The sequence below is a fragment of the Lynx canadensis genome, chromosome A1 (assembly GCF_007474595.2).
Source record: "Lynx canadensis isolate LIC74 chromosome A1, mLynCan4.pri.v2, whole genome shotgun sequence".
In the NCBI taxonomy this organism is placed as follows: Eukaryota; Metazoa; Chordata; class Mammalia; order Carnivora; family Felidae; genus Lynx; species Lynx canadensis.
The window spans coordinates 14,267,608-14,288,340 of record NC_044303.2 but is presented as its reverse complement, the minus strand read 5'-3'; the positions used below and the strand labels follow the sequence as shown (position 1 = coordinate 14,288,340).

At 37.2% G+C, this 20,733-nt stretch overlaps 1 protein-coding gene across 1 annotated transcript in view; it reads right to left on the bottom strand.

The window, feature by feature from the left end:
• NBEA (neurobeachin) overlaps positions 1–20,733 on the bottom strand; it is a 694,460-nt gene that overhangs the window by 69,462 nt on the left and 604,265 nt on the right. Inside the window, 4 exon segments of the mRNA XM_030309029.1 lie at positions 8,165–8,284; positions 13,191–13,200; positions 18,666–18,713; positions 18,715–18,794. Coding sequence (XP_030164889.1) covers positions 8,165–8,284; positions 13,191–13,200; positions 18,666–18,713; positions 18,715–18,794 — 258 coding nt within the window.

The window sequence follows — 20,733 nt, the reverse complement described above, 5'->3', positions numbered from 1 at the left end:
TATATCCAAGAAGATGGCCATAATTGTATCTTGGCTTCAAGACAAGAAATCAGCTGAAATGTTACCTCTGGTCGTTCAATCTTAAAACAGCAGGCAGAATTTATTTGTACCATACTATATCTTGGTACTGTTCTAAGTGCTTTACATATATTTTCTTAATCTTGGCAAAATTTCATGAGATAGGTATTCCCATTCTTCCCACTTTTTAGACATGAAAACTGAGGCAAAGAGAAGGTAAGTAATTTGCTAATGATTACAGTGGAAATAGGTGGTAAAGCCAGAAATCAATATCAAACACTTTAAATCCAGGGTCTCTGCTCATATATTCTCTATTTTGCCTTCTGAAGCAGCAACCCAGTCATTCTGTAGGGACTTCATTCTGTTTTGATTTTCTGCATAGCGATGCTGATTTTCTTTATATATATATGTATATATACACATATATATACATATACATATATATACACATATATATACATATATACATATACATATATATATACACATATATATACATATATACATATATATACACATATATATACATATATATATATATATATATATATATATATATATATATAGCTCCTGTGTCCCACTATACTGGGACTCCCATGACGGTAGGAATCATTGTCCAGTTTGCTCTCTGGTTCACACCACTCAGTTGGTAGGAATGGTGCCTAGTACATAATAGACACTCAATACAAATGTGTGAGATAAAAAAATGAATCAATTATTGCTATATGTTTATCATCTCCTGAATTTCAGGCATGAAAGAGTGATAAGAACAATATTGAAGGCCTGGTTTTCAGGCTGTGTTGGTTAATGCAGGGGTACTTAGGATGACCAGTTAGTTGAAGATAAGGGGGAAAAGGGGTGGGCAGGCAGTTTGGGGATTATCTTTTCTTCTAGCAAGGAAGTGTTACTTTATGTGCATCAGTATCAAGTAGATCTGAGTCTAAATCTGGACTTCCTGCTAGCTTGGGTAAGTTTCTTAACCTTTTGGAAAAAAAAATCAGTTTCTTCAATATGCAAAATTGTGATGATAATAGTAATTAACTCACAGGGTAGATGTGAGGATTAAATGGGGACAGTGTGTAAAACAATGCATTTAATAGCTTTATGCAAAATATATTCTAGAGACTATTTATTCTATCAACTTTTTTTCCATGCAGATCAAAAATATTGCTGCTGAGTTTGCCCCAGTACCAAAGCACACACTGTAACCAGTAACAAAGCTGTCACTTTGGGTGTTTGTTTGAATGCATACCTATGTAGACAATTCAGATGACTAAAATGTTTTTATCAAACATACAATCTTGTATCTTACATACTAGCCTAATCTGACATATTTTTATAAGTTATTTGCACTTCAGATTTTCGTTTTGTCTAAATGCACGATCAGATTGAACTGAACGGTATAAACCAAACTAGAACTTCTAACTTCTTAAAATTAGTTGCTTGTAGAACTTTTTCAAAGACCTCTCCATGTCCTCTGTGTCCTCTTTGGCATTTCCACTTTCCCATTCATCCCATAAAGTGGTGGAGTCTACTTTTTCTCCCTTGGAATATGGGCAGGCACATTTCGACACACAGAATGTGAAAAAATGACACTGTAGGGCTTCTAGAGAACCCTAAGACCTCAGAGGCCCTGTAACTTCTGTTTTTATCCACTTAGAAGCTGACCATCACAGAAAGTAGTGTGGCCCCCTTGCTGGAGTGATCGTAGAAAGGGACAGACATGTGTGGACAGTCCGAGCTATTCCAGCAAGCTCAGATGGGCGACGGAATATGTGTGTGAAGCCACGATGGGTTCTGTGGCCCGGCCCTTTCCCTCCAGCTGTTGCCGTGGAGCACAGCGGTGAGCAATCCTTGCTGGGCCTTAACTCCAAATGCATAACTGTCAACAAATAAATACTTGCTGTGGTTTTAAAACAAAGTTTTGGGGTGCTTTGTTCCACAGTAATAGATAATGGAAACTGAAATTGATGCCTGGGAGTGGAGTGCGAAGTAATAAAAACTCAAACATGGCACTGGCATCAACCAGGAAGGAGACAGAGGCTGCAAAGGCCGTGAGGAGACTGGGTAGAGTCTGGAAGATCAATCAGCAAGCAGGAGAAAAGCAACCGGTGTTACATGGTGGTGGAAAATTAACAAGACTGTTTCTTGCAATAATTTCAAAAATAAGAGAAAAAGCATCTAATGAACTTGTGCTCTGGTTTAGGAGATTTGCAGGCAGGATGCTGAAAGTGGCCACTGGCTTCTTTGAATGGTCTATGGATAAGGTATTCTGAGCTAAGGAAGAAACAGCTCAGTTTTAAAGCAATATTTTGGGGAGATATAAGGGCCTAGGACAATGTATTCTGATGCCAAAAGATTCTCAAAATAAGAAACAGGTTCAGAACAAAGGTCCATTACAAAGTGCTGCAAATCAAATATGGCCAGAGGGGAAAGGGCGTGGCTGTATCCCACCTTATACCCGAGCTCAGCAAAATTCAAGGTGGTGGAGTGTAGACCAATTAATTCAGCTACACAGAGGGATTCTAAGAATCTTAAGGGCATTATAAATAGCATCTTAACTCATGTGCAGAAGTAGAAAGGATCCTATCTCAAAATGAGTTTTGAGTGAAAGCTTTTTCTTAATAATGAACTATAATTTGATATATACCAAGTGCACAGAATTTTAAAGGAGGCTGAAGGTGACCTGGTCCCAACTTTCTATAATCATTTAGAGAAAGCCACTGAGCTGCAAACAAGGGCTATCTCTTATGGAAAAGAAAACTGATTCAGAGGGCGAAGCCAAGGTCCCAGAGGACCCATCCCCACAGTCTAGGAAACTGACCACACGTGCCTGGCTGCAATCCCTACGAACCAGCCACTGCTATCTAACTCCCACATCCCCTCCTTTGGAACAGAGTCTGTTGAGGTTCACCTGTTTCTGACTCACCATCATATGCTGAGTGTACATGGGACAGAAAAGCTGTATTTCTAGTTTCCAGGTATCCTAATTAGGAATTTCTCCACCTTATCTGTATCTGGACCTAATATAGACCATGAGATACGAGATTTTGAGCCTGATGTAGCTAACAAGCTGATTATATTTTGCATTTAGGAGGAATGTGAACTGTGATCGGAGAGAGGACCTTAGTAGACTGTTTGCAGAGATGGTCACAAAAATCCTTCTAACCACCATGTCTTCTTGTAATGTGACTTCACTACTTATCTCACCAGGAAGCAAAGTTCATTTGGGCTCATCCTGTGACTTGTTTTGACCAACAGAATGCTATAGGGGTAACACTAAGTGACTTTTTTTATTTTTAAGTTTATTTATTTATTTTGAAAGAGAGAGAGAGAGAGAAAGAGAGAGAGAGAGAGAAAGAGAGAGAGAGAGAGAGAGTGCAAGTGGGGGAGGGGCAGAGAGAGGGGAGTGTAGAGAGAATCCCAAGCAGGCTCCATGCTGTCAGCACAGAACCCAATATGAGGCTTGAACTCAGGAACCATGAGATCATGACCTGACCTGAAATCAAGAGTTGGACGCTTAACTGACTGAGTCACCCAGGTGCCCCAACACTATTGGAGTTTTAAGCCTAGGCATGAAGTAGCCTTGCAGTTCCCATTTTTTTCAACCTTTTGGTAGCAACCCCCATGAAAGAAAGTGTGATTTTCTTAGAAAGACTATGTAAAGAAAGAGGACCAGCCAGGCCCTAGCTGTTCCAGCCATTCTTGCTAAAGCAACAGATAAGTGAGTAAAGTCAGCTTGAATCCTCCAGACTCAGACAAGACACCCCAGTTGACCCCAGGTGAACCAGAGACAAGCTGTACATGACGAACCCTATTCTGACTGCAGAACTCTGGGGAAATAAAGGGTTGTAAGTTTTTTTTTTTTAAGGCACTAAGGTTTGGGGTGTTTTGTTACACAGCAATAAATGATTAAAGTAAACCTTGATGGTCCAATTATCCCAAACTAGTTAAAGCGGTTGGATGTGGTTATATGATCATATGCAGGAAAATCACGGCAGCCTGCCATCCAATGAATACACACTGCAAAGAACTGAATAGACCTCAGTGCTACTTCTGGCTTCCTCCTTCCCCACTGTGTGAACTTAGGCAGGCCACTTAATATCTCTGAACCTTCTTTACAAAACGAGAATCGTGATAGCTATTTCAAAGGGATGTTTTGAAGACTGTGTCAAATAACTAACCAAGAAGCATGTTTAAAAACTATGGAGAACCATTCGAAAAGAATGAACTCTACTATCGTAACTTCTAAGTGTGCTCCTTCAGAGGTACTTTCGGCACTATGTTGCCTACTTCACATAAAGGCTCTTCTGTTTACTCTCGTCCCCTTGCTAGGTTTCTGTTAATCAGCTTCTCTTTAAGGAAAGAGTCCAAGTAGCTTAAGATTTCCTAAATGAAAAACAGTACAGAAAGACACCAAATATTACTCAAGAAATGGCAAGATGAATATTATAACAGGCATTATGTGTCTGCAAATGTGATTTCTGGTTTATTTTAACAGCTACACTAAAGCCCCGTGGTACAGTTAATAGTGTTATATGCATTCTGTCAATAATAAGAAAATATCCTCAAACACAATTTCTAATTTACAAGCTTATGACAAGTTCAAGCTGCTGAGAAATTGGACTTGAAAGTATGTCTTAGAGTGATAGAAGACCACTATTAACACTATCATAATTGTATACCTATTGCATCAAATCTGACATTTCAGTTTAATATATTTTGCTGAGAGAGCATACCATTATATGGCTTCCTAGAGAAATCAAATCCAACCCAGACGTTTTCACTTTTCTAATATAATTCACTGCAAGGTTTTAAAGCTGCCATCTCTTTTTTCCCTTTTTTTCAAAAGATTGATGCCCTGGCATCCGTTAATTCCACAAGAGCTCATAATGGGTCAATGAGTCAGTGGTGAGCACCTCCATTAACTGTATTAATTTACACTATGTCACCTTAATGACATTTTGTCACAGCTACCTTTTCTGACATCTACATAGCTATTCAAAAGTAATATAACAACTTTTGAAGGCATTAAGGAATCTTAGTGTAAGAACTCCAGTAAGTTGAATGTCAGTGTTACCAAGACTACTATAGAAAAGGGAAATAAAATAAATAAATAAAAAACTAACTAGTCTGACTTAACTCAGGGGAACTGGCTCCTGAAAGGTCACTTCACCAACACTCCATCTGTGCCCAGCTTGTATTCATTATCACAGGAAGAGAATGATCTTAATAAAGAGAGACAGAATAAAGCCATCTACTCTATTCTAGTTCTTTCTTAAACGATTATCTAAGTAAATACAGCAGACATACTTTTCTTCACAAATGGAACTGCAGTTCCTTAAATTTATATCCAATGCTTTATTTAACAGCTTGGGGATAAGAAATCAAAAGCTTAGGTTTTTAACACCCGGTTAGAAAAGCTATTATTGCTCTTGGTAACATATTCTTCCCTGCTAAATGAAGTATTATTTTAGAGGGAAAAAAAAATACTGTGCGCTTTGATCAGTGTATTTAAACATGAATGTAGAAAACCTCAAGTTACTACCAGTATTGCCAAAAAACTTCTCTAACTTTTCCTTGATGAGGACCCTCAAACTCTGACAGCTATAAATGGAAAGACTGATACATTTGGACACACACACACACACACCTGAAATACAGCACAACAAAAAGACTGAGAAAACATACTTGTAATGCAACTTGATGCAATTTCAAAGATCTTTTTCAAATCAATAAGAAAAAGACATATGACCCAACTGAAAAATGGGAAAAGACTGGAGTAAGTTTACAGGTCAATAAATATATGCAAAATCCTCAGTTTCACTCATAATTAATGACATGCAAGCCCAAACAAAGACAACTCTATTTTCACTCACCGGATTAGCAAAAATTACACCATTTATTAAAATAGTGATGAGGGGGGGCTGTGGGGAAGGAGGCATCCTCACACACTGCTCTAGGGAGTGAATTACCATCTCTGTGAATAATGCTTTGGCAATATCTTTCAAAATTAAAAGTGTGTATAGCCATTTAGCCATTAGTAGAAATTAGCCTTTACATATATACCATGTACATACATATATACATCAAGATGACTTTGCAAGGCTGTTTACTACAGCCTTGTGTTTAACAGTAACAATCAGAGAGAAAGACAAGCTATCTATAAACAGGAGATTGTCGAAATAAATTATTGTGTGTGTGCGCAATGTGCAGCCTTTAAAAAGAAAGGATCTATATGGAAAGATATTCAAGGTACACCTATCATAAAGTATGAAAGGGAATGGAAGATGGGAAAATCCATGGAATGTCAACCTGGGGAAATGAGCTTGTTATGAACTAATTAAGTCCAGGGTTGGGGGAATAGGTCCTGTTTGTATTCAGCACAGCTGCTTGAGGATAAAAAAAGAGAAAAACCTCCCCAGATAGTGATGGCCACTATCATTGGTGATGTGAGCCCCAGGAACCAAAGCAACACAATGGTAACAAAATGTATGCATTTCTTAAAAGTTCTACAACAGGAATGTGCCGGGAGAAATCCTAGCAGTTTTAAAAGGGAAAAGCCTGGTATGAACATTGGTCATCAGAGACTGACCTGTAACTTGGTGAGATATTTTTGGTGATAAGAAGCATCAATAAAGTTCTCAGGCTAGAAAATAAGTCTAAAACTATGTAAATTAGAGTGATTAACTGATCTGTGAGTAGGTTTGTAAGGGTAGATCTTTGAATTAGGCTGAAAAGCCAATTTTCTTTTTTGTGATGATGTCTAATAAGAGTGAGCAGGCATTTTCACGTGAAAAAAATCTGATACAATGTGGATACAGCTCCGAATTATCTTTGATAGCAATAAACAAAATGTATGGATTAGCTACACACTTGTTAGATCCATTTTGTTTGTTTTCCACTTTTGAAAAGAACTGAGCAAACTTGTACTCATCCAGTTTTCTTACAGTTCCATAAGGTTGTAATTGCCTTGTTAAAAATGTTTGCAATAGATAAGCAAAAATATGAAAATTTTGACTTTAGTTCACTGCCTTTTGTTGGATTAAGACCTTAAGTGTAATAATACCATAATATTTTTTTTTTCTAACAATATGAGTGGCAGTGATGGGGAAAAATGTGCCTTGAAGAAAGAGGGCTTAGGATAAGAAACACATATACCTATGCAATAACCTGACCGTATCTCATTATCAGAGAAAAAAATGAGAGAACAAATGTATTTTATTGTTTTGAATACAACCTTTCTTTTTCTTAAACAAAAGCCTATGTAAATGAATAACAAATCTTTGTATTTAACAATAGTTAAGTAGTAACAACTGTAAAATTACTCTGCTCCCTGGCTGTTCCTCAGTATCGTGTGTGTGTTGGTTTAATCTAATGTGTATTGTCGCATAGTATCCCCAGGCACAGTCAAGTAAAAGCTAAGGCTGTACAGAAAAGCCTACATTTTATTTTATTATTTTTCTTTTTTTAATTTTTTTTTCAACGTTTATTTATTTTTGGGACAGAGAGAGACAGAGCATGAACGGGCGAGGGGCAGAGAGAGAGGGAGACACAGAATCGGAAACGGGCTCCAGGCTCTGAGCCGTCAGCCCAGAGCCCGACGCGGGGCTCGAACTCACGGACCGCGAGATCGTGACCTGGCTGAAGTCGGACGCTTAACCGACTGCGCCACCCAGGCGCCCCGAAAAGCCTACATTTTAAATGGGTCTTGTCATTAATGCTTTATTAATTGCCCCAGGCTACCTAAACCCAAAGCTGGGCAAGCTATAACAATATGACACATTAAGGTCAAATCCAATTCCTGCTGTGTTTTATGGAATGGGCCAAATATTGAGTTAACAGCAGGAAAAGCAATTTATGGCCTTTTCTTTCCATCTCCAGATTATTCGATCTAAATTAGATAGGAATTTCTTGAAATAACGAAAATACCTTAACTGAATAACATAAATGAATTCTGAATCATTTTCTGTGATGCTCATGATTATTTCCTCTCGTTTCCTTTTAGGTTAGATGTGCCACGTGACTTTAAAGTACGATGGAAGAAAACTGTAGTATAAAATGTCTTATATAGCCAATTAAATTAAAAAATCAAGATTTCAGCACTTTTGAAATTAAATTAGTATCAACAAATAAAAGAGCCCACCTTGACATCAGAAGTATCTCTCTGACTGGTTCTCCATGACCTTGCAACCGATGAGAAGGTTCGATCTGGATGGTCAAATTTTCCATCATTTGCATTGAGGAAGAAGGTTGTGAAAGGTTCCTGAGCAAAAAGAAGAATGAGGAATTTGACCTTTCTGAACACAACTGCCCTTGTTTCACCCGAAATAAAAAAGGATTGTCTTTGAAACCCTCACGAGGTCGGAACAGTGCAGGGACCTGGAAAGATGCCTACATCCGGGAGTCAGGAGGTACCCGTCTGGGCCTGACTGGGCTGCTGAGGCACTTGTCACAAAATGTCAGTCCATTTTGCTTCTTGGGCTTCAGTCTTCTGACCCATAAGATGATGGAATACTAGTGCTCTACGATTTAATGATGAATGACTTTGCATTATTATTAGTTTATAACTCTGAATTTCTTTCTAATAACTAAGGCCATACATAATAAGAAAACCACTCCGGCACTGTTCACTGCACTGTGGAATTGGGTAGGGAATGGCCACCTTAGATTACCTATGAAAGTCCACTAAAGTACTTGTACATATTACGGTCTGATGATCTTTTTTAAAATGCAAAGTTCTGCTTAAAAATCCTTCGATGGCTTAGGAGAAAGTCTAAAACTATTTAGTTGTCTTAAAAGGTCCTGAATGATCTGGAAACTTATCTTTCCTCTTCCTTTCTTCATATTCTAAGGTTGTGCCACATTGTTCTCACTTCCTGTCCCTTGTAGGTGATGTTTCCTCTGCCTGGTACCAATTTATTCCTTTCCCTCACCATCCTTACTTGACTAAGTTCTTTCTATCCTTTATGTCTCAGCCAAGATGTCATTTTCTCCTGACTTTCCTTGATTTGCCAAGATCTCCAGTATGAAAATACAGGTTGTATGAATATAGGTTGTATGAAAATATACAACCTATATTTTCTAAATACATCACTGGAACACTTGTCACACTATTTTTAAGTGATTTGTAACTTGTCTATCACCCCCTCCCCCACATGAACAGATTCCATATCTGTCATGTTTACTGTTTTATCTCCAACACTTAGAACAATTCCTGGTACATAGAAGTTGCTCAATGTATAACCTGGCAAAGAAATGAATGAAATAAAATTAAGTGCAAATAAGACTAAACTCGAGTCCTTTTGGTATTGTGTCATTATTACCTCACAAAAACAGTGTCTGCCACCCAGTACATGTTCCCATGGCAGAAAACCTAGGGATAACTATCCACAGTCCTAATCATTTAATTGTAATTTTTTTTGTGTGTAGTTTTTGTGTTGGGAGAAAGACATTATTTCTGATGTCATTAAATTTGTTTCTGAAATTTATTTTTTTTACTTTATCTTAATGTTTATTTGTTTTTGAGAGACAGAGGGAGACAGAGCATGAGCATGGGAGGGGCAGAGAGAGAGGGAGACACAGAATCCGAAGCAGGCTCCAGGCTCTGAGCTGTCAGCACACAGCCTGACGTGGGGCCCGAACCCACGAACCGTGAGATCATGACCTGAGCCGAAGTAGGACGCTTAATCGACTGAGCCACCCAGGCACCCATTTCTGAATTTTAAAAGATTAAATGACATTCATTCTTTAAAAAAATTTTTTTTCAACGTTTATTTATTTTTTTGGGACAGAGAGAGACAGAGCATGAACGGGGGAGGGGCAGAGAGAGAGGGAGACACAGAATCGGAAACAGGCTCCAGGCTCTGAGCCATCAGCCCAGAGCCTGACGCGGGGCTCGAACTCACGGACCGCGAGATCGTGACCTGGCTGAAGTCGGACGCTTAACCGACTGCGCCACCCAGGCGCCCCTAAATGACATTCATTCTTACCAAGGCTTTCTTAGTTTTAACTACAGGCATAACACAGATAAATATACATTTCTTTTTCTGTGGTTTGATTCTTCCTTAAGTCTAGGAGGAATGACATATCACCCCTAGGTTCAATAATGCTAAGAAACCTCCACAACATTTTCCTAAACGGTTATTTTTCTTTAACATATAATCCCTCTTAATTCTTGTATGTCTACAAAGCATGACTTTGCCCCTTTGAACGTCTCTTGTTGCCGTTAGCTGTAAGGCAACAGCTACAAACACTCATTGTCCTCAGTCTCCTCCTGAAATTTAGTGTGGCTAGATGTCATCAGTGTTATAAGTTTGTAACATATCAGCAATATTTTATGTTCAGTATTGGATGATAGAAAAGTATGATCAAAGATATTGGATGAAGAATGATATAACAATAAATAGAGGACGGTATTACTGATTCACCTGTAAATCAGATAGGCATGCAGGAAGTCCGTATTGCTGTTTAAGATTTTAAGTGACATGAAAGACAAATTGATGTCACTGAAATTAAGTTAGGAAGAAAAATTTTTTGAGATGACCTTCACTAATTAATTTGCTTTGTAGATTTTTAACTCACTATTAAACATTAGGTAATTAATGTGGTGTAGCTTATCACTAAATTACATTAATTAAAGTAGGGATCAAAACAAGTCTAGAAGTAGCAATGGTAAACGGAATGAAAAATGACAGGTCTAAATCTGAATCTTGGTAGAACACACCATTTCCTTCTTTTAGGCAAGTTATTTAACCTTACGTAGCGATGTTAAATAACTATGCTTCGGTTCCTTCATCTGTGTTAATTGGGAAGGACAACACCTTGGGGATAATTATGGGAATTAAATACAATGAGATAATATTGGGAAAGCTTGGAGTGGCTCACCTGACACAGAGTTATAAAAATGACAACAGCTTTATGCACCGTGTCGAGTATTCACTGCTGGGCCTCATACCAGACCGCCAGTTCACCAGACAACCTGACCAGACTCTTAGTGCCTTAGGCCTCATTCATCTCTGCATCCTTAGCACCAAGTATTGTGCTTGGCTCATGGTTTGTGTTTCATAAATGTTTCTTCAGGGGCACCTGGATGGCTCAAGCGTCAGGCTGTTGATCACGGCTCAGGTCATGATCTCTCGGTTCACGGATGGAGCCCCACTTTGGGCTCCTGCTGACAGTGTGGAGCCTGCTTGGGATTCTCGGTCTCCCTCTCTCTCTGCCCTTCCCTGCCCTCTTTCTCTCTATCTCTCAAAATATAAATAGGGGCACCCGAGTGACTTAGTCGGTTGAGTGTCCAACTTTGGCTTAGGTCATGGTCTCGCCGTTTGTGGGTTTGAGTCCCTCATCAGGCTCTCTGCTGTCAGTGCAGAGCCTGCTTGGGATCCTCTGTCCCCTCTCTCTCTCCCCTTCCTCTGCTTGCTTGCTCTCTCTCAGAAACAAATATAAAAAAAAAAAGATTATAAAAAAAGTAACTTCAGAATCCACTTCTTCATTATTCTAGGATGCCAATGTGCTTTTATTTTTTGTTTTTCTTTGTGGGCCATAGGCAGGGATTAATTTACAGGGATGGGACTTGTCTCTACAATTTTAACCTATTACACTGAAGTGGGCAAAGACCATTCATACGTGCAAAAACCTTAACTTTTTATCATCAGCCACTAAAAGCTGATCTCTATCCTGACATAAATGATAAAGTCCTTCCTGTTTTCAAACCTTAACAAAGGTATGTCAAGAATAGCCCAGATGGGCATAGCAAAAAGAAACGTGAAATTAGAGAATTACTTTGTTTCTGGTCATGAAGTCTATGAAACTGGTGGCACCCAAAAGCGGAGAATACTGAATGCCACATTCCACAGTTTTAAGTAGCTTTTAAAAAGATCTGATTAACAACTGTTTTAGGGTCACATAGTACATTACTGACAAATATTGTCATTATTCCTGAAGGCCTCCAGCTGCAACAGTGGTCGAGTACGAATAGAAATTGATAACCTATTTGTTTCTAAGTGAGTATTGATCTTTCAAGCTCTGATTACCGTGGAGATTACCTTTTCCCATGTGTTTCCTTATTATGTTCAAGGCACAGTGGAAGGCTTTTCTTTTTCCATTTAGGCTAACATAGAGGATTAAGTGGTATATGAAGCTTAAGAAACTTTTATATTTTTTCACCTAATATGCTGATTTGACCATTTTCCACATATACATTACCACAGTAGATGATTTATCATTACTAGAAAAGCTTTCTGTTTGCAAGATGTACAAATGAATAAATATTAAGTAGAAATTTCAGAAATTAAATGCTGGCATTTCTTGGGCTTTACGAACTTCCTATTAGGTCCTGCAATACTAATGGTTGATAGCATTCCTCCTTCTCCTAACTACATCTACCCTAAGATCACTTCCTATCTTCCAACACTGCTTTAGTACTAGAAAACCAAACTAGCTAGGCCTGTGCTGGGTAATACCTGTCCCACTGAATTTTATCATCACTTTTATCCCCTGCAAAGATACTACTAACAACCTTTCTTGCCTTTCAATGATTACAGACGATCAATTCCATACTGGGCAATCTAACTCTGTTCCCTGTTTCTCTTCTCTTCACTCAACCCCTTTATTTTCTGTCTTCTATAATATTTGCTCCATAATCTCGTAAGTCTTTCTCAAGTCCCTCTCCCCCCGTACCTGCCTTCTTTTCCTTCCTTTCATTTCATTTGAAGCAAATCCCATTCATGGGTAATGGGTAGGGTTTGGTACATAACTATACCAAAGAAGAGGTGTATATCTTGAAGTGACACAAAGCATAATAAAGATCAAAGGGAAGGGAAATAAGAGCTTACTGAGGCACCCTTCTGTCCTCAGCACTGTATTATCTCAGTTAATTCAGTCCTCATGATTATCCTTCAGAGTAGGTATAATGGTTCCCATTTTACATTTGAGAAATTCAGCATTACATTCTAGGAAATGGAGGAACCGTTACTTGTATTGTGCATTGTTTAACTCTACAAGTTTATTTTCTCACATTGCTTTCAAATGAATCTAGATGTATCTTTAGAATCTTCAAAAAGACTCTGTAACTAACCTACATACTTATTATAAATCAGGCGTTTGATTAAAATTCCAATCTTATGGAGCTTCCTCAAAAAGTTATTAATAGAACTATAATATGACCCAACTATTCTATTTCTGGGTATTGTCTAAAGAATACAAAGAGACCAATTTGCAAAGATACATGTACTCGTATGTTCATTGTAGTATTATAATTTACAATAATGAAGACATGGAAACTACTTAAGTGTCCATTGACAGATGTGTGCATAAGGAAGTTGAGGTACATTTACACAGTAGACTACTACTCAGCCTATAAAAATGAATGAAATCTTGCCCTTTGTAATAATATGGATAGACCTTGAGTGTATTACATGCTAAGCAAAGTAAATCAGATAAGGAAGGACAAAGATTTCACTCATATGGAACCTACAAGCAAAACAAATGAACACATGAAATAAAACAAAAACAATTCGTAGATACAAAGAACAGACTAGTGGTTCCCAGTGGGGAAAGGGTTTGGGTGGTGGGTGAAATGGGTGAAGAGGGTCAACTGTGTGGTGGTGGATGGTAACTAGACTATGTAGGGAATACAGATGTCAAATCATAAAGGTGTATACCTGAAACTTACATAACAATATATTCAGTAGCATTAATCTTTTGGGTTTTAATTACAATACCTGCAAAAGTGTTTCCACTATTTCTTCACTAGAAGATACACTTTTAAAGATATAGTATGGTGTGAACAGGCTCTTGGGTAGGCTTTCCAAAAAAAACCATAATTTATTTTAAAAGTCCCAAATTCCAAACAACTAATTTATAAGTGAACTTTTTTTGCACAACCTATTTAACTTCCTTAAAGATTATGATTAAATATTAGACAAATGAGATTTGAATATGTAGGTGGAATATAGTGAATTGGAAGGTTGAATAGGTTACTGAGGGACGTAAAGGTCAGAGAGTAAGATTTAATTACTTTGTGTATATGTTATACACTATATGTTCAGGATAAGATTTAAAGTAAAACATTCCAAATTAAGTGTGCCTTTATGCTGGTTAGTATCTGGGGAAACTCCAGACTCCACCATAATAGTTAATTCATCATTTGCCCAATGGCTGCTATCAAGGAATAAGCTTTACAGAGTCTGGTAATTCAGACAAGTGACTTCACTGTTAGTTTGTCTAAAATAATATTTTAAATTTAAAGTAATGAGATATGTAGTTGATTAGCATCTTAAAGCAGTTATTATCGTTGTACTCAATAAACTGATTGAAACAAATAATGAGTTTAATGACTTTGGGTCCAAAAGACTTGAAAGGTAAAGGGCAAATACTTTCACCTGTGTTTTGTTTTTTTTGAACAAAGTCTTAGCGACATGAATCTTAATGCATTTTCTACTTCTTAAACTCCATGGGATAGGAGTGAGGAAACCACAATTCCCTGGGCCATTAGGTTAAACACTTACTAAGCTATTAGACCAGGATACTTCTATTTATAACAGCGTGACATAAGATGTGTCAGCTAAACGAGTCCCCATAAAAGCAGTCCTATAGGTCTGTTCTGTCCAATACAGTAGGCACTTCAACGTGTGACTCCTGAGTACCTGAACTATGGCTCGTTCAAACTGAATGTGCTCTAAATATAAAAGACATTCTGGATTTCAAAGACTTAGTAGCCCCCAAAAGTAAAATACATCATTAAAAATTTTTATGTTGGTTAAGTGTTGAAATTGTAACACTTTGAATATACTGGGTTAACAAATATGTTTGTTAAAATTAATTTCACCTACTTCTTTTACTCTTCAATGTGGCTACTAAAATTTCAAATTACATAAGTGACTTGCATTCTATTTCCATGGTGCAGCACTATTATAGGTAATACTAGAAGCGGATGTGTAGAATGAATGTGCATAGAATTTCTGCCATACTCTTGTACAGATTCAAATTTGTACTCCATTTCACTGGAATAATAAATCAATTCAAGGATGAATTATCATTTATGTCTTGAGGAAGTATTTAGCTTTATTGGAGATACAAGATTGTTAACCTAAACCAAGCTGTTGATAGCAAGTATTTTTACAGATTCACACAAATAAGTCTTCTAAATCTGGCTTCAGTCTAATTTGATCACACAGAAACCACCAATACCAATTTATGTATTTCAAAATAATATCACATATATAATCTCAATTAAATCTCAAACAACCAGTTGAAATGTCCTTTCTGAAATGATTCCTGATTTTTTTTTATCACCAAAATACCTGAGAAAGGTGTCTCACTCTCCTTATGGCAGTGCTCACTACAGCAATGACTGTCCCTGATGGAACCCAAGGTGATAGGAAAAGACCTCCCAGGATGAATACCTCTGGTTTCACTGCTTCTAAAAACTTCCTTTTCTAACAGTTTTGGAAGTCCCTTTGAGAATGAACTCTATGAAGCCAAATACACAGGAGGTATATCTCAAGGGTTGCTTAAGCCCAGTATCCCTTTTCTTGCTCTGTAGAGTGAATTCTAAGCAGCAAATATAACTTTAACTTACTGACACACTTTTTCTCTAGGTTTTTTTTAACCCCTTTGCTGATATTTTTATTATAACATTTGTAACATGCACTGCTAATCCAATAATTTCCCACTGGTGGTGGTAATGACTGAGAATTTGGTTTCATGGTCTCACCATTTGGTGATCAGAGAATTTATTAGCCTTTTTGTTTTCCGGTCTGCCTATTTGTGAGCCCAAATCAAATAAGAACATATTTTATGTCCCTTGTAAAGGACACCAGCTCCTTGAAATCTTGACTGGTAATTTTTTGTGTTTCTGTGTTTTGTTTTGACCTGTGGCTGACATTACAGGATAGAAGCTATAAGTCCTCAATATATTTGTGTGTCTGTAATTCAGAAAAGCCTTTAACTCTTTTGTGAGTGTGAAGTATTTCCCTACATCTGGAGTGTATTAAAAAATGATTACAACCCATAAACCAAGGTACTCTGTTCTGATTGGTTTATAGGGGTAAATGGGCACCTATTTAAATCTCATATTCCTCAAAAATTAACAGAAAATAAAGAAATAGAAATTGTTATTCTTTAAAAGTGCTAGAGTTAAAAAATATTTCTTAAGAAACTGTTAGCTCAGGAAAAAAAAAAAGAAACAGCTCAGAAACATTTTTATAAAAGAATCTGAGTTCACGTAATTAAGGTAAACCTTTAGAAAATTAGACAATACCTTTGGGCTAAAAACAGTTTTATGTATTTTTCTTTAGTTATAATTACAGAGTTTATTTTTTTTAAATTTTTTTTAACGTTTATTTATTTTTGAGACAGAGACAGAGAGAGACAGAGCATGAACGGGGGAGGGGCAGAGAGAGAGGGAGACACAGAATCGGAAGCAGGCTCCAGGCTCTGAGCCATCAGCCCAGAGCCCGACGCGGGGCTCGAACTCCCAGACCGTGAGATCGTGACCTGAGCTGAAGTGGGACGCTTAACCGACTGAGCCACCCAGGCGCCCCCAGAGTTTATTTTTAAAATAAGATTTGGGTTTATTTTCTCATAGGTTAGTTAAACTTAACTTTTTAAAACTACTCATACTGCTTTAAGATTATAAAAAATATAAAATTTGTGTTAAGTTAAACTGGGTCATAATTCTGACAAATCTTTTTTTGTAATAAGAGTAATTACAGCATATTACCTATCAGTGATTTCCAAGCTACTTAAAAGATACTCATACTATATTTGTGGTGAGTTCAATTTGTCCCCATAACAGAGAGAATGTTTGAGAAAGACCTCCAAACTAAAGCTGTCATTTAGGCAGAGAAAAAAAAATCTTTGAAAATAGAAGATGCGGTTCCAGGTACACACATTTTCATGTAGGCTACTTTACTGATGTGCTTCTGAGGCAAATCTGTCTCATGAAAAAGAGTGGTCTGAGCTATATTTTGGTAAGGAGAGAAGACATTGTTGACTATATTTATTTACAGATTTGGGTTAGCATTCCATAATACTCCTTGGTGCTTATAGTAAAAAAAAAAAGGGGGGGGGGGCGCCCTGGATGTCTCAGTCAGTTAAGCGTCTCTGACTTCGGCCCAGGTCATGATCTCACAGTCCATGAGTTCAAGCATTGCGTCAGGCTCTGTGCTGACAGCTTAGAGCCTGGAGCCATTCTGTGTCTCCCTCTCTCTCTGCCCCTCCCCAGCTCATGCTTGCACTCTATCTTTGTCAAAAATAAACAACCTTAAAAAAATTTAAAAAAAATCAGACCATCTGACTCCAGTAACTGCTCTTACTAGACAGGATTGAAGAAGGCAAGACGAAAGGCAAGAGATTTGTTAAGGGCTTTCTGCAGTAATCTAGATGAGAAATAATGGGAACTTAAACTAAGGAATGCCAGGGTTAATAGAGAAAGGAGACTGCGGAGAATTTAGCTGATAGAACCTATCTGATGTGATATCTGATTGATGTAGCAGGCTGCCAAAAACAGAGAAAATATCTAGATCATGTTAACTCTGTGAGCGATCACATCATTTATTTAGGTTGGAATACAGGAAGAACCACAACAGGTTTGTGAGGAGATGAGAAATTCACTTTTGGAAATGGTGTTTATGGTATTATGAGATGTTCAGGTAGAAATATCCAGTAGGCACTTGAAAATAAAGGTTGGGAGCCCAAGAGAAATGCTTGCAATGAAGACAGAAGCTGGAAGTCGTTAGCTTATAATTGAATGGCATAGCCCGGATAAAGTATACAGAAAAATTCTGGGGACCAGAAACACTGAGAAAAAATACCGAGCATGAGACTGGGCAGGGCAGTTAGGATGGTAGGAGATAAACCAGGAGAGGATATTGTCTAAGGAACCATGGAAGGGAAGACTTTCAAGAAGAAGAAAGTGAACAATGATGCCAAATGCTTCATTCAGATAGATCACGGTATGAGATGGGAACCATAACTTGTGACTTCTGCAACAACAATTCAGTGAAGTGATGGGTGTGGAAGCTGAATAGCCAGGTTAAAGACTGAATGAGATGTGATGAGCAGAGATGAGCCTAGCACAATGCAGTTCAGTGGAAGCTGTGTTTACATGTGACTATGCAGGGAGGAGAACGTAACTGCAAGGTTGGTGGGGATGGCAAGGAAGCTTGCATGGATGGCATACGTGTGCATGCATGTTACGTATGTATGTGTATGTGTGCGTGTCTATGTGGTATGTATTTGGAAAGATCAGAGAGCCCTTAATGAGTTAGGAGAAATAAAAAAATAACAGAAAGAAGACTTTCAAACATTTAGAAATTGTTCTTGAGGTACACTGTCCAAGAAGCAAGACTGAGAGGGCCGGGGAGAGTGCCAGCTTGCGACCATTCAGTGGACAAAGGAAACAGTGGATATTAAGGATGCACTCCAGGAGTCTGGTTCCTTTCATAACTGGTTTAGGCTTAAGAAGCTCACAATAATCTATCTTCCTAACCCGATTTTGCAAATGAGAAAACTTATTTTCAAAAAGGATTCAGGTCTTGCTAGAGTTTGAAATCTCTCGTTTCTACTTCACTGGTCTCTAACCTTTGTTTTAAAACACATAACAAGTATAGTAATTTAATGAAGATACTCACAATTCGAACAAGCAGGATAAGGTAGATGTTGCTGTTGAGTAATGTGTTATTAATGGTAGGGGGGCTTTGATCATCTTCCCATGTCTCATAACGTTCTGCATAAACACAAGCTCTCTTTGGGTTCAAAGCACCGATTGGCTATACAAAGAGAAAAGAAGACTTTCACTTAATTACAGTCATATTAAACATTCTATATTATAACTATATCCTGAAAGTATTTACCATCCCATTCATTTAACCATAGAGCATAAAGAAATTATTTTGTATTATGTTCATCAAATTTGATTTTTATATTGATTACTGCTAAAATCTCTCAGGAGGATGACTTATATGTGCACAGTTCTGGATTTACAAAAAGTTTCAGCAAACTGGATTACTAGGAACGATCCAGTTTAAACTATCAAGGCAAAACCAATACTTTTAATGGTCATTTTCCTGCCTCCGTAACAATAATCATAATAAAAGTTTAGCTTGATCATAGGAGATCCAATGAGGAGAAAGTGAGGAAGTTGACCATGTGATAACCATATTAGAGGAAAACCGTATCTTACTAGAGGGCCACCCAGATTGTGAAAGATAATAATGACCCATAAGGAAACCCTGTTGGAATGCTAGTTCCATTCTGTTACTATACAAATGAATCATGTATTCTTTTTATTAAGTGGAAGTACAAACCTAAGGCTGATGAAAATAATCCAGAACAATTCAGATTCCCTAGAAAGCATTTGTAAGGTCACTAAGACCTGTCCTATCAGTACCACCACACTCCCAATTATGATGTTAATCCCTATAGTGAAGCTCAGTATCCTGAGCATTACACACACACACACACACACACACACACACAAACACACAGACCACACATATATATATTTTTTCAACAAAGCTTGTGTTAATTGGATCATTGTCTCCAACTTCTTGGCCAACATAATCATTAAGAATTTCTAGCAAATAGTCTTCATGATTTCAAGGAACAAATTGTTTTAGCTTCAGCTTTTGTCTGATTTTGGTTATGGGACATGGAGTCCATTCCTCATGATAGATAATAGCTGCATTATTTTGTTTTAGGATGCATACTATATATAATATATCTATATATCTAGAGAGAGAGAGAGAGGAGAGAGAGAGAGAAGAGAGAAGAAAAGATGAATACTAAGTATAATATAGAACTCCTTTCTTCAAAATTTAATATTACTAGTTAACTATGAAGTTCCCCCCAGGGCTTAATTTTAACAAGATAAGTAAGTAGAAAAGTAGTGTTTTCAATGGGACAAATGGTGTGACACAAGAGAGAAAGATTCATTTATGAATTGCTTGTAAGCTTTTTCTTTGGGTCCCAGGGGACTAATTCAAATAACACAATGATGTCCAGCAGTTAAAGTCTGTTAGAATTTCTATAATAACTCTTACGTGCAATGGCTCTTATCTTTAACATTAAAATTAATTTGTAAACTATGTTCATTTTTCTTTAACCATAAGTATAACTATAAGACTACAAAACTTATTAAAATTTTTTTTAAAACTTTGGTTTAACTTAATTATTCAAAAAAATATTAAGAACTTTTTGTTTTAATATGTTTCTAAATGTTCGAAGGCTTAAATTTTCTTTGCTAAATTTCACTGTTCATCTCTCAAATCTTTTACATAGAATAAAAAGGCTATGTCATTTCATTAAATGTCATATAAATATTAATAATATTTAAAACAATGTGTCATTAATGTTTTGGTAAAAGGGTATGACTACAGTAGAATGAATGTGAGCTGTAATGGAATTGACATCCTTTTTCTTTTAAGATGGCCAACATATTTTATACTTACTAGAGTTACAGACGTCTGTTTTTCTAACTCAGTATTAAAAGTCTATTTTTCAAAGCATTTAAATGTTAATACTTTGTTCTGTCTTGAATATGTTAATGGATCTTTCACATGCATTAAAATGTCTGCACGATCTGTAAAGATTGCCATTATTTGAGATTGTTGGTTCTGTAAGACCTCACAAAACCTTCTTGAAAAAGGTAAAAGTCCTTTCCTCTAGTATTTTCCAGCCTTCTCCTCACTACTGAAAAAGGGATAAAAT